Below are 13,983 nucleotides of genomic sequence, written 5' to 3'. Positions count from 1 at the left end.
AATAAAACCTCCTTTTTCGTGTTTGTATCATCCAGGATTTGATTGGATATTAATGAATTTCAGATACAAGACTTCCTAGCATTGTTTTCCTCACTGCCCACTGGAAACAGACTGATGTAACTTGAAGGATTTTCTTCAAATGCTCCTCTTAAAGACCCAGAAAAAAGCAGCCGGGAGCCAGGTAGTGCCCCAAAACTTTAATACTAAGTGCAAGGGAGCTCCTTCCAGATGTTTGGGACAGCTTATTTTGGCAGCATGGCTCAGTGCCCAGGAGCCTTGGGGTGTCTGAAGGAAAGGACAAAAGACATTTCAGCTTCTGTGTACACCAAAACTAAAGGATCCTCCTAAAAAGATGGCTGATTAAGCCCCTGTCAATCCAGCAGTTTAAAAACTGCTACTAAATATAGAGCCTGGACAATACAAATTTTTACCACATCCCTAGTCAATACCTTATTTTATGGTAAATCCTCTACATTTCTTAACAGCTAAGTGGAAGCACGTACAGCTACAGGATTCACGTGCCTGTATACATGAGGCAGTAATTTCACCAGACACTACTTGGCTAAGCCTAAATTATCTTGAAAAACTTTCCTGGCTACATTTTTTTGGGGGAAAAACAAAAACCAACCAACCAAACGGACTCAAGTCAAAGTGCAACTCACTTTGTCTTTCAAGGTGTTGAAGAAGACTGGACAGTGAATAAACAAAGTCCCATCATTTGGTAGCGGAAGGGATCCAGTTTGGTGGTACAGTACCATCACTAGGCTAGCCTTTTCTTTGGCCTTGGCTTTCATTTCTGAACTGATTACTATGGCAGCTCAAGTCAGCTGATGAAGAGATGCTACAACTAAATGCCAGTGGGAAGGACAGAATTGCTTTGTGACAAGGCTCTCTAACAGCCTAATCATCTTTCCTGCATCCATATACACACCGGGATTTTCAGCTCAGTAGTTGAGAGCAGGTATCTCGCATCCCACATTGATTGAAGTCTCATCTATTCTCTTGTACTTAAAAATACAAATACTGGTAACTGTCTCTGACAGCTCTTTCAAAAAAATTAAAGCTAAAACAACTGATAAAAGTTAGCAGCTGCAAAAATTGAAGGAAAAATTCCTCAAGACCTACATGATTTGTATCAGAATTTTAAATGTGTACAGTAAATGTCTTCAGTTCCACACAAAAGGGAAATTAAACTCTCCTGATAAAAATGTAAGCCTGATTTTAAAAAGACATAAAATTTAAAAAAATGTATCTATAACCAGAGTGACAGAGAAACTGGGTAACCAGGTAAAAGCATAACAATGACAAAGCTTTACCTCATCTTCCCCCACTGGAGGTGCTGACTTTTCATTAGCATGACTGTTTTTGCCCTCTGCCCTTTGTCATTCAGAAAATAGACAATCCAAAAAAAATACATGTTGTTCAACAAAATGACCTTACTATTTAAAAAAAACCCCCACCAAACGAAACATAACAGGCCTAAGAACTTCCACTCTGGTACCACAATGAGCAGCAGCATGGACATATCTGAGGACACATGTTCCCCGCCAGCCCACTATGTTAGAACTGCACTAGGTGACATAGTCAGACACCATCTTGTAAACTAATGGAGAACGTATTTCAATCAATGATTTTACTTAAAACAAGTAATGAAATGGTCCCAGTGACACTGGGGAACCTATGGATAGGCATTACTACATCTCAAGACTGGCTAGAGCCAACTAGAAAAAAGCCTAAGAATATCAAGGAACATGGAAAAACTCAAGAGAATGGGTGAGCATAATCCTAGAGAGATTTATTTAATTTTGGACAGTCTGTCAAGGACTTGCTTTCTAACCTCCTTTCCCAATAAATTTTGAGAAATTCAAACAGATTAATTTTGTAGGGAGGCAGATTGCCTATGGAGGCTCCCTGGGCTATTTTTCCTCCATAGGGGAAAAAGAAACATCAATTACAGAAGAGTAATTTTTAAAGGGCCAAATGTTTCTGTGGATGTGGGGCTGTTCAAAACATTCTGTGCATAATGGTTCTAACTTACAACCAATTAAGAGCTGGGCTAAGCTTTCAATGTTTGTTTACTACTATTTTTTATCCATTTTGCTTGATTCCTTGTACACTACAGAATGTGTACAATGTTGTGGGTTGGGGTTTTTTTTTAGGGGGAGGGGTTTTTTTTTTGTTTGTTTTGGTTTTGTTGGTTGGTTTTTTTAACAGCTGCTTTATGTTTATACTTCTGAAGTCTTACATGCCCCACAGTAACACCCTTCACACAGTGAAGCAACATTAATCTAGAGGAGTATTTAGGATGCAGCTGAATCACAAGGAACTAGCTGCTCCCTGGAAAAAAAAAGTTCCTCTTCCTATTAATTACAGGAGAGGCCACACAGAGATCAGTTAAACTTTGCTAACATTTAGTTACCTCCTCCTGATGATTGTCATCAAACATGTCTGGCCATGGAAAATTATTTTTATTGCATACCTGGAATTTCCCTTGCCCTGCAAACCAAAAACCAAACAACTGCAAAAAAGCTCCATATTTAGAAGCTTCCTGAATTCTCTAAAACCATCAATCAACACATTTCATGCATGCATGACTTCAGATATGCTTTGCCTCTACCAGTCAATCCTAATCTCCCACTTTCATTTCCTTTACCTGTGGAAGGTTCATTATTTCCCTCATATAGCTATTTTAAAAATAATGAGAGGACAGAACACCTGGTGCTTCAGTGTCACTAGTCTTGTCATTTTGATCTCCAAGAGTTTATACTCCAAATACAGCCTAAAGAACAAGTCATTTCCATGCTTACCATCCAGAAGAGAGGAAGGGAAGTGTAGTTCTATTTGAACACCGACATGACTGGAGTTGTTTACTTTGCTGACAGTGTGGGAAGCGACCCTGTATATGAATGATCTGAGTTGAAGAAAAGTTGGTATAGAAATAGATAAACCTCTAGAGAGAAAAGCATTCTCTGAAAGATTCCTGTCTGATCTTCCATAGAGTAACTATATGGTCCATCTCAGAACTAAACCAATCACATTCTCTAATACTTCTGCTTTGTATATTATCTCCCACAAGTGACTGAAAAATGGGATTAGGTGTATCCTAGAAATTATTTTGGAAAAGAACTATTCCACAAGACCACTAAGCAATTCTTAAGTTAAAAATGAGCTGCTCAATCAAGATGTTTTTCAGTGGCATATGTTGAACTGTCAATATAATCAAATTTACTCACATCACCTATATGCTCTTAATCCTCTTGCATCCAGTAACAAAGATATATCTGCCTTTTAACCATTTTAATAAGTTTGGGCTTAGTATGTTTATTATGGAAGAACACAGTGACTGACAAGTGATCCTTTACACTCTTAGCTCATTTTTCCCTTCCCCTATATGTCTTTGATGATTAAGTGCATCTTTCAGCAATACGTAGACTTATCACTTGAATGCAGCACTTTTTGCCTCTTCACATGGGTAAGTTGCTTAATACTCAATAACTGTGTGTGTATGGGGGGAATGACAACACAACGAACAGCAGCATCATACAAGCAGTAAGGGAGTTATGACAATGACAGTGTTTAGAAAGATATCACAAAATTGAAACACGAATGTGTTAATAAAAAACAAGAGCCAGTTAAAGGAAGTGGAAACTGTTCTAAGATGATGAGTTTCTACAATGAGATCTCCTCAACTCCCCAGCAGATTTGCTGGAACCTTCTCCTTCAACTTCCCAACAGAATCAGTTGCTCTTGCAACACAAAAGTAGTATAAAAATACAAGTCCTTTAAGTTATAAAACCTTAAGACAGATACTTCCTAAGTATCAAATTGGTCAAATATGATACAGTTCCCTTCACACAGACATTTACTTAAAAAATGTGAACACAGTAATGCGTAAGTCATGTAAGCTTAGATTAAAATACCTAATGAAATCCTCTTGGGTTTGTTTTGTTTTGGTTTTTTTCTTATACTACATGGATTCAAATATTGTGTGCAAACCTGAGGGGATAGGTCTTAAACCTATCTACAGTTTAGTTGCTGATAACTCTGGCTAGCCACTGGGCTTAGTGAATGATGTATCTCAAACTGAGGAGTTTCAGAGAGCATCTAAAATTAACAGTCACCTTAATCTAAACACTGGGTATTTTAACAGGAGTATTTCCATTTTGCAAAGGCAATACCCCTTCAAGGAAAAAAAATAATTTCAGAGTCAGTGTTCTCACTTCTGTGTCCACAGAAGACTTGATTACACACATGGATATTATTTCCTGTTCCAGTTTATCTGCAATTTGAATATACAGTACTCATGCTTAATGAATTAATTAATTCAGGGCAAGTCTCTACTTGGTTACACATGTTAAAAGTCCTCTCATTGTAAAAGCGCACCTACATTATTCAGCCATTCAATTTAAATTAATCATTGTTGTAGGAAAAAAAAATAATCTGTATTTTAACCAGAGACATGGAACATTTTCAGTATTTAAGGTATTAAAAATAAAATTCCAAAATATACCTAACAGTTCATTCAAATACATGTTTCCTAAAACCATGTTCTCAAATATACCAAGGTTGTATCCTTATTAATACATTTATGCTAGTAAAGGATTAGATATCCTGATTACGCCAGCAAGATGAACATTATACAAAAAAAATACAACAGTATTGTTTTCTGTACAGTGATCCTTCAAGAATCAGCAGATTTGTTGGCACCTTCTCCTTCAGCTTCCTGATAAGATCAATTTCCTTCACAATGAGAAGCAAGTATAAATTTCAAGAAAGCGACATTCAGTGAAATTAGACATCTGTGTTTTTCTTTCATTCTTATACATACCTGATCGGGATGATATAGGAAAACAGGAGGAGGAACCGGAAAAGGTTGCGATACCAGGGGCCTACAAATCCTTGCAAGGTTACCATAACAACTGATAGTGCAACTAAAGCCAAAAACAGGGCTTTGGTCAGTTGATTCAACTCCAGGTCCAGCAAGCCAACCTAGAAGAAGAAGTATAAATCAAGTTGGTCGTGACTTTTTCTTAAATTGACACTTTTGTGGTGCAAACAATTAGCTATTATTGGCTTTTTTATTCCTACCTATTAAAAATCCATGCATTTGTAACAATTAACTGCATTTTGATAACTGAATTGATTATTGTTCCTATGCTTGCATGCAATAGATGTTCCCTGGTTACAGGACAATAACAATTCCCAGAACCAGTGTGAACTGTCCCAGCCAGCCCTTTTGAATGCCTTTGCATCTGACACATCCCTCCCCCATTCCCTCAATCCAGGATCGGAACACAAGAGGGCAAGGGGAAAAGACAATTATATATGAACAAATGAACAGGAACAATATTCTTCTGTCATGCACGCAGCAAAAATACTGGCACTGTATATTATATTTGTAGGGTAGCTACTGCTCATTTACTGCTAGAAGACCAGAAACCTCTTAGATTCAAGAATCAATGGACAAATGTGACAGAGCTACCTTCTCATTCATAGAACTAGTGTACTGTAACTTGTAACTATACTCCCATACCAGTCTGTAAATGTGAATTAATTTAATGGAAATAATTTTTAATTGTATGAAGATTTCAGTTATTCAATATAATAATAAACAACAACAATCGGGTGGAACATCCATTTTCAAACCAAAATAGTAAGACAGAGCTTCAACTTTTCACGAGTAAAAAGTTATTTGATTTAGAAACACCTTAGCAAAAACATTAAGAGAAGCTATCTTTCATCCACTGTTTCTCATGAAAAAATATTTTTAAGCTATGTAACTAAGACTCTCACCATTTCAATAATGTATGCTGTAAGCTAAGTATTTATAGTCCACTTTTTGGGATGCTCTTGTAGTCAGTAAAATATGTGGGAAAATTATGTCAGGAAGTGTTTCCTAGGCCGCATCACAGATGCCCCTTTTATCTCCAAGTCTTGCCAGTAAGACCAGTAAAACATAACACTTCTTTAGATAACAAACAGTCTGCAAAAGAACCACTTTAGTTCTTAAAAATTCCAGCAATCTTGCTTATACATGGGCTGTCCCTTCCCTAGAGAACCAGGCAGCTGAAGACCACAGCAGCTGATTTATCAGCTGCATTTAAAAAGCAACACAACGAGGACAAATATCTTGCAATTTCCGCTGCTTCAACTACTACATAGTTTATGCTTGAATTATTGAGAAAAATAGGTTTTTGGATTAAAATGAAGAAAAATTAAGCCAGGGAAGTAGAGCATGTTTCAAAGCCCAGATCTTTTTGCGTTGACAAAGGCAGCCTAAGTTTCAGGCCTCGCTGAGGATCAGATGAAGTCATTATTCATTCAGTCAGGGAAAAAAGACTCAATTACCTCAACCTAAAGATGCTATCAATGAATGCAAAGTGCATATTTTACTCTATTCATCCAAATCCCATTAAAAAGTGAAAGGAATGACTTAATCTGCCCTTCTAGAGTTGGTCTTTTTTTGTAATAAAATAAAGAATCACTGTCTTGCAATATGCATAACCACTACCTCACACTTTTTTTCCTGCATCATGGTAGTGAAAGCCTATCTCTCCCTTCAGCTCTCCCCTCTGCCCCCCGTAAAAACCCCACTCCAGAATAGAAATGAATAAAGAGCTTCTTTGGAAAGAATGCCACTTTTTGGACAGAAACATTAAATTTAGTCCACTGCACACTGATACATAGCTAATTCAAAGCATTAATACCTTTCTAACTGATGAAGACAGATGCAAATTTAAGTTTGGAAACCAATAAAAACGTGTTTGAAGAGATATTAAGAGAATTAAAAATTGATGATGAAAAATTTTCACACAATACATCTCTTGCTCAAGAACATTTGGTTTGTTACTAATAATGCCATCCTTTTTAATATAGATCATACTATTGGCCATAGTCAATTTTAATATTTTCATTTACTATAGCAAGTGAAGGCAATTGCAAAACCCTACTTAAGAAGGAACACAAAGAAAGTAAGTTAATAGAAATGCATTCTCCATTTATCAAAAATTAGTTACTATAATGTACTGAAATATACTTAATTAGTTTAATTTTGTGCCTTTCCACTTAAACAACTTCTCCACTCAAACTAATGAAACACTGTTGAATTATCCAGATACATTTCATGTAGAAATTCACTAACATTCTCTAAAATTCATCTGAATATTCAAAAAGTGGGTAAAATTCATTTTAACTACATTGTGATTTTATCAAAGCATTTGTAAAATAAACCATCTTAAGAAAGCGATTTCTTTCCTTTTGAAAATAATAACCACCAGAATAATTATGACAATATAAGAAATAGATGAGTTAAGAATTGGAGTAATTTTCCACATTTATTGAAATTTCCCATATTAGAAACGCAAATTTTCTTCTACTTGTCATAATATTTGTTCTATTGGAAAAAACTGTGTTAACAAACTTAAACACATCACTGGAAATTTTAATCTCCAAGGGAAAATTTGTACATAATGTCTAATACAACCACAATAGTTTTGCAAAGGGGCTGCTCTACAATAATGAACACAATAATTGCCTGTATAATCTAAAATGCTACTAATGGCAACAACTGCAAATCCATTTAGCTCCTCTAATTTATGCACAAAGTTTTAAATAGCTAATGGTTCTCAGTAAAATAATGGCTTATACCATCAATAAAAAGTATGGCACTGTCTACTTGTGCCAAAAAAAGCCTACAATACTTTAAAATACTTTATTTTTGAATGAGGGAATGATTAAAGGTCTAAACTTCACATTTTGGACCACAAGGTATAAGTCATTATCTTATAAGAAAAATCCTAATTTAATTAGCAAAAGTTGAAAGCAACAAAAAACCTTTCAGACTACTGAAGTAGAACATGAACAGCAATATTGCTATTGCTGCCCTAGATGCTTAACTTTTAGGAAAGATTATCCTCTGAAGCTATTATTGTAGTAATAGAACAATTCTTCTGACATTATAAAAAGTATGTTACTTGGAAAATGAGGAATTTTTTTTTATGCTAGAATACTGAAAAGCAAAATTTGATTATTAAATGTTGCACTATGGTACAGATTTCTCAAAATAGTAGTCTAGTGCAGTGCTTTTTTATTCAATTACAGTTTAAAGTGCATTAGAAATAATTGCTCATAAATAGCCTTTTTTAAGCGCCCTACTTTAATACCGTTGAAGTATTAAGGCACTATCTTAGGAGAGACTTCCCCCCTCAACCAAATTCCTCCACTAAGGTAATTATATTTCAGTAATCAGTCTGGTTCTGCACTGACAAACACCATATTGACTACAATGAAATTTCATGGTATGTATGTTTGAGATAGACTTTGGCTTTAATTTGCACCATAAACATGAAAATTTTCTTTCCTGTTCTTAATATATGCTCTGAACTTAATTTTATTAAACCTTGAATACTAGTCAATTATTCATGTTTTCATTAATTCCAGTTTAAACTTAGATGTAACAGCTATGCAAAGAGTAAGGTAAGTATTTAAAATTACTAAAATTCAAATAATATATTTTTCTTCTTTGGGCTGACAAAAACAAGCTTTGCCTAAGAGAAATGATTCATGGTATTTCATAATTTATAAAAAAAAATTTTATATAGACTACTATATACAGTTAGCTGCATATATCTGAACCTCTATGGCTTTCTTCAATAATCTGTTAAACCTTTCCTATAGTCCTTAGGAATAATAGATTATTAATCTGTGTTTAAAGGCCAAATAGACACATCATTATCTGTTTACCTTAATCTTTGACACTAAAAACATGTACAGCAACTTTGGAATCTGTAAATGTTTCTTCTTTGTTAAGTCTCCTAATTCTGAAGTTATTCCTATGATTCAAATTCTTGACTGCTCAGCAATTCAGGTAACCACATTAAGCTAATATAACTATGAATCAAAACACGTAAAGCAAGTGAATTAAAGTTTAGGAAGCATCTTTCCTTAATTCACTGCACTCAAGTAATGGTCTGACAAATATGTTTCTCTACAAGCCTGTCTCAATTAACATAAAAAACACCAAATCCTGCATACAGTATGTTACACTTCTAAATCAATATCTTAACTCATTCTTTTAAGCAGTAGATTCAAAGGTAGCAAAAGCAAATATAAAGTGACCATTTAGTGAAAAAAAGGCACCTATCCCTGCTTTTTCTCAGATCCATTTTCAAACATCCCAATCACTTGTTTAGCTGCAAAAGCAACAACAAACCTTGAAAACATTTTCTGAAGCACTAAAAACCTATTACAAGTTTTATTCATTTTAGAATTAGAGCAATAATCGTGGTGGAATGTGTGGGGGTTCTACCTGACTTAGTAAAACTGAAATAAACTTTAGTCCACTCCAGTGGAGTTATATAAAAGTAATAACCAGAAAATAGTCCATTTGACTCCAGTAACATTTTCTGTATTTCCTTTGGCAAATAAAGTATGCATCATTCATGCTAGCTTTAATGCAACCCAACATCACTTTGACCAAACTGAAATATTTGGCATTATGTTAATATTGCAGGTTTATGGAACTGAATTACATCTATTCTACACTGATTTCAAGAAACATTTTTAGATATTTAGCACTGATTGTATCCCCAAACAAACGACTTGTCTGCATTCTTACAAAAAACAGCCCATATCCAACAGATAGGCATTTAAAACAGAAGTATTTTAAAACTCAAGAAGAAATACACAGTTATTATCCAAAGGAAGAAGAGTAAGCTGCAAGTAGATAATGGGTTTTTTTTAATGTTTTGATGCGTATACAAAAACAGAGCACTGTTTTTGAATGCACTTAAATGCGCTTAAAAGCAAAGTAAGTTTATTACATTCTAAAATTACCCTTCTGACTTGCCTGTTTTTACTTTAACAAGCTGTTCATAACTGCATAATATCTATGTTTGAAATAAACTAATCACTTTAGAAACAAAATTCCCTTTTGTAGCTAGTAATATCTATAATGCTAAAAGAAAACTAAGACTTAAACATTTCTTTCTCTCTCTGCCTCCTTTATTCATCCATTTTATCATGTTGCCTTTTCCAGACTCAACATCATCTGAGTTTGGATACTCAAAGTGAAACCTGAAAGTCCTCTCCAGGTTTTTAGAGGTGCTTAGCCCTCTCTAGTTCAGTCTACTACAATAAAAGCTGTAAGTGGGCTATATCCACAACTGTACTTAAATAGTGGACTCAGTTGCTTGAAGACACTCATTTTGACAAATACTGACCACAGATTTCATAACCTTCTTAAGTGTGTCTTCTTTTTCAAATGTGTCCTGATTTATCCTTACGCCAACAGTTTACTATATCTGTAGTACATATGTAGTACATAAAACATTATGTTTCAAAAGATAAAAATGAGAGAAATTGAAGGTGACCCATTCTTAATATCCAGTTGACTATAAATCTGGTTTTCATTAACACTTTTGCAGTTTGCTCAACTACCCCAATGTCTCTAAATATTCTTCAATCTGAGGTCTCTTTAGAATTAGTCTTTACACATAACGATGAAGCCAAATCATTGATATTTGCCTCTACCTTATTTCAGTATTTTGTTCTAATTTGACTGAAGGCTAAAAAGGAGACTTGCAGCAGTTAAAGAAATGCCATGTATAGTTTGGTCAGCAGAGGGTGCTCAAGATTGGCGCTAGCTACTGTTTCCAAAAGCTCTCTCTCGGTAATGCATTACCAAGCACAGCACTGTACCTTCACAGGGCGACCTGTATTTCTGTATGATCTTCCTTAGCCGACAGCATTTACCCCGTTTAGTTTGAAATGTTCAGAGTTAATTATTCGAAGGACTTTAACAATTCAGATTGCGTACTGAAACTATTATATTTCCTTCTTAGCAAAAAGTTACACTTTATATACCTTTTACACAGTCACAGACTTGCACCTGAAGGTGCCAGTAGTCAGATGCTGTGCGACCATATGTTCTCCAACTTTGCTATGTATTTGTCACACACAAGAATGATAAAAACGTGCACAGAGCATATTAAGAAACTAAAAAGGTTAATGGCTTCTTAAACTCTGCATCCATATAGAGATTGTGCTGTATTAGTAACATACCCTCCTCCTATTAGAAGCTGTCAATTGAAAATGCTTTCTCAAGACCACCTATCAATTTAGAATAATTACTTCAATAATCTAAGCTAACTACTCATATTGGAGACTTCAGCAACCAAAAGTATTCACACAGTAACTCTTAGGACATCAATTTTTTCAATTTAAAACAGTGTAGGTACACAAGATTTCATACAGAAGACATTCAGAGTTTCTAAGCACTCACAATCCTCCTTACATCTGATCAAAATTGGTAAGACATGGAATTCTGGGGTGAAAAAGATCAGGATTTAAAGATGTTTGGTTTTACACTGGAACACTATCTTCAAATTTATATTTGATCTGTAACTTTTACAGATCAAATGCTTGTTGCATCTTCTTTAAGCTTGATCATCACCAGCTTCAACTTAAGACTTTTCTAGCATACTGTCACGTAATCAGTTCTTGTAATGGTCAGAATACAGACTAAGCAGCTTTACACATTACACACTATTATTAAGGCACACTCAATGGAGATAGCATTTTCTCAAATCTGAGTAGATTAAAAAAGCATGGCTTACTCTCACAGCTGAAAATAATTAGCTTTGCCAAAAGCTGCAAAACCAGCATGGGAAGAACTGGTCCCAAAGTTTTTATCATGTAGAATTTGCAACTATATAAATAAATATAAAAAATTGTGATATATGTAAAAAAAAAGTAAATTAAATAGCTCAGTAAGAGGTACTACTTCCTTCAAGAAAAACAATTATAAAAGGGACCTAACAAATTGATAGCAACAGCTAGCTCTTTCATTTGTGTAAATTTTGGGAATTCTAATATATCTACCCTTCAGACCATGCAGCTGACTGGTCCAAGTAACGTTTTCATACAGAAAGCTGCACACATTTATTTTTGTCACTGTAGAGACTGAATTAGTGTTTTATATATATATATGTTACACTGTATGTTTAGTAAGATTTCATAAATGGTATAAGAACCTTATAGCTTTTTCAAAGACATCTTTGAAATTAAGCAAACACTCGAAAACATGTATCTAAAGAAATCCAACATTTGCTTACTCCGTATTAAAAATAAGGTGTTAGTAACTCAGCTCCTCATAGACTATCTAGATTAAGCTATTAGTGTATTATTACAGTAAAGAGTTTATCTCGCAACAGGGCTAGGGGAAGAGAGGTCAGAGCTAAGGTTATCAAAACACACATGGCAATTTTTCCATTAAGAATTCAATTAAATAAATGAAGCCAAGAACCCATGAAGTTTAAGCTTGTTTTAAGTTTTGCCATTTCATTTTATCCCAAATCAACAGTAAGCTTAAAGACAGTTAAAAGGGGTTTTTTTATTCCATCTTACTCAAGGTTAAATTGAGAAGTGCATTTGAAAATTTCTATGTAAATTACAGGCATTTTATTTCATTATATCTTGGTATTTTAAAAGTTACAAGAAAGTTGGGAAAAAAACTTAATTGGGAAACAGTAGCACACATTAAGTTGGTGCTTATGCCATAAAAATGCATGGAAATCAGAGCTTTCTTAATGGAAGTGTAATTGAAGTAATACAGTACATACAATACACAGATGATTAAAATGACTGAGGCAACCTTCTGAAGATGGATTCACCAATAAATGCAAGTGAATAAATAAAAACTGAAGGAGGAATTAAAACCATCTCCATTGGCAGTATGCAGCAATTCTTTCATTGGTGGAGCACTTCTGGAATCTCCCTCCTCCTCTGCTGTATATACCTCAACTCCATCATCCACCCTGTTTCAGCACAGGTCTGGATACAAACACAACCACCTAGGTTTTCTTCCACAGGAAATCAGGTTAAAAACCCTAAACAAACACACATCACAAAGCATCTCAGTTTGTCTCAAAGTATTTATATCTCAATGCTATTCATAAGGAATATGAATATATAATTATATATCATAATATTCAAGAATGCAGAAAAAAAAAGAGAAGGGAATTTGTAAGTTAGTTTATTTCTGGCTAACAGAATACCAGCCAAGAAAAAGATAGAGCATTTTGACTGCATCAAACTTTTGTCTCTGTCCCTAGCTATTCTTCAATATAAAATCTTGTTTTTACACAAGCTGCGAAGAAATGTTTTTAACAGTCTAAGCTGCATTTTGAAAGAAAGAGTTGTACATGTTTTTATTTGTAGTTTAAAATTAAACATAAGGAGCTTGAAAGTTGCTCAATATGATGGAAAGCAGCAGCAGTCTCCTTGAAGATTAATTACATGTCAGAATATAGGGGAAAATGCCAAAGAAGGGGGGATGGGGGAAGCCTTCTTCAATTCTGTGTGGAAATACCCAAAATACGTTCAGAGTAAATGTCCACAACCATTTAAGGCACAGGAAAAACAAGTCTTCTAGAAGTCTTCATTCAGATCAGATTTGATGTGCAACTTCTCACTAGTATTGTTTAAAAACATAAATTTTGAGATGCAACTACGCAGTAGAAATTATGACATGAAATCTAGAATTTTTAGCTCAATTTTAATACACTGATGTATTTACAAATAAAACTGGCCTTCTGAAATAAGTATCAAAATTTTTAGAAAAGGAATATCAACAAAAACACCGTTAAGATGGTTCTTAGTTTTTTTCTCTATACAGTTACATGTTATTCAGAATTTATATAATTTGTATGCTATTTATGCCTCCTGTCCTAAAGTAAACACAAAATATGTTTAGAGACAATTCAGTACAACATGTTGCCTTGAGATGATTCTTATTAGGATCATGCAAACAAATAAGGTTCTGGAATAATATTGCCCACAATCTTTTTCATACAGATCAGAATTAATTCATTGCCTTTCTGTTCAAATACCTGAAAGAGTTGTAAACACATACAAATGCATATACATAATATATATTTTTATACTTAATTACAAATCTAGTTTTATCCACAGAGAGCTTAATAC

At 34.4% G+C, this 13,983-nt stretch overlaps 1 protein-coding gene across 8 annotated transcripts in view; it reads right to left on the bottom strand.

Annotated features, from left to right (window-relative positions):
- Positions 1–13,983, bottom strand: part of ATP9B (ATPase phospholipid transporting 9B (putative)) — a 174,885-nt gene that overhangs the window by 49,443 nt on the left and 111,459 nt on the right. For all 8 annotated transcript variants that reach the window (XR_012041096.1, XM_072853466.1, XM_072853469.1 and 5 more), the window contains one exon: positions 4,829–4,989. Coding sequence is in view for 7 of the 8 variants with exons in the window: in XM_072853466.1 (XP_072709567.1) it covers positions 4,829–4,989 (161 nt within the window). In the remaining variant the exon portion in view is untranslated. The remainder of the gene's footprint in view (positions 1–4,828; positions 4,990–13,983) is intronic.

Source organism: Ciconia boyciana, chromosome 2 (assembly GCF_034638445.1).
Source record: "Ciconia boyciana chromosome 2, ASM3463844v1, whole genome shotgun sequence".
NCBI lineage: Eukaryota > Metazoa > Chordata > Aves > Ciconiiformes > Ciconiidae > Ciconia > Ciconia boyciana.
Note: the sequence above shows the minus strand (reverse complement) of the source record. Positions and strands in the feature narration are given on the sequence as shown.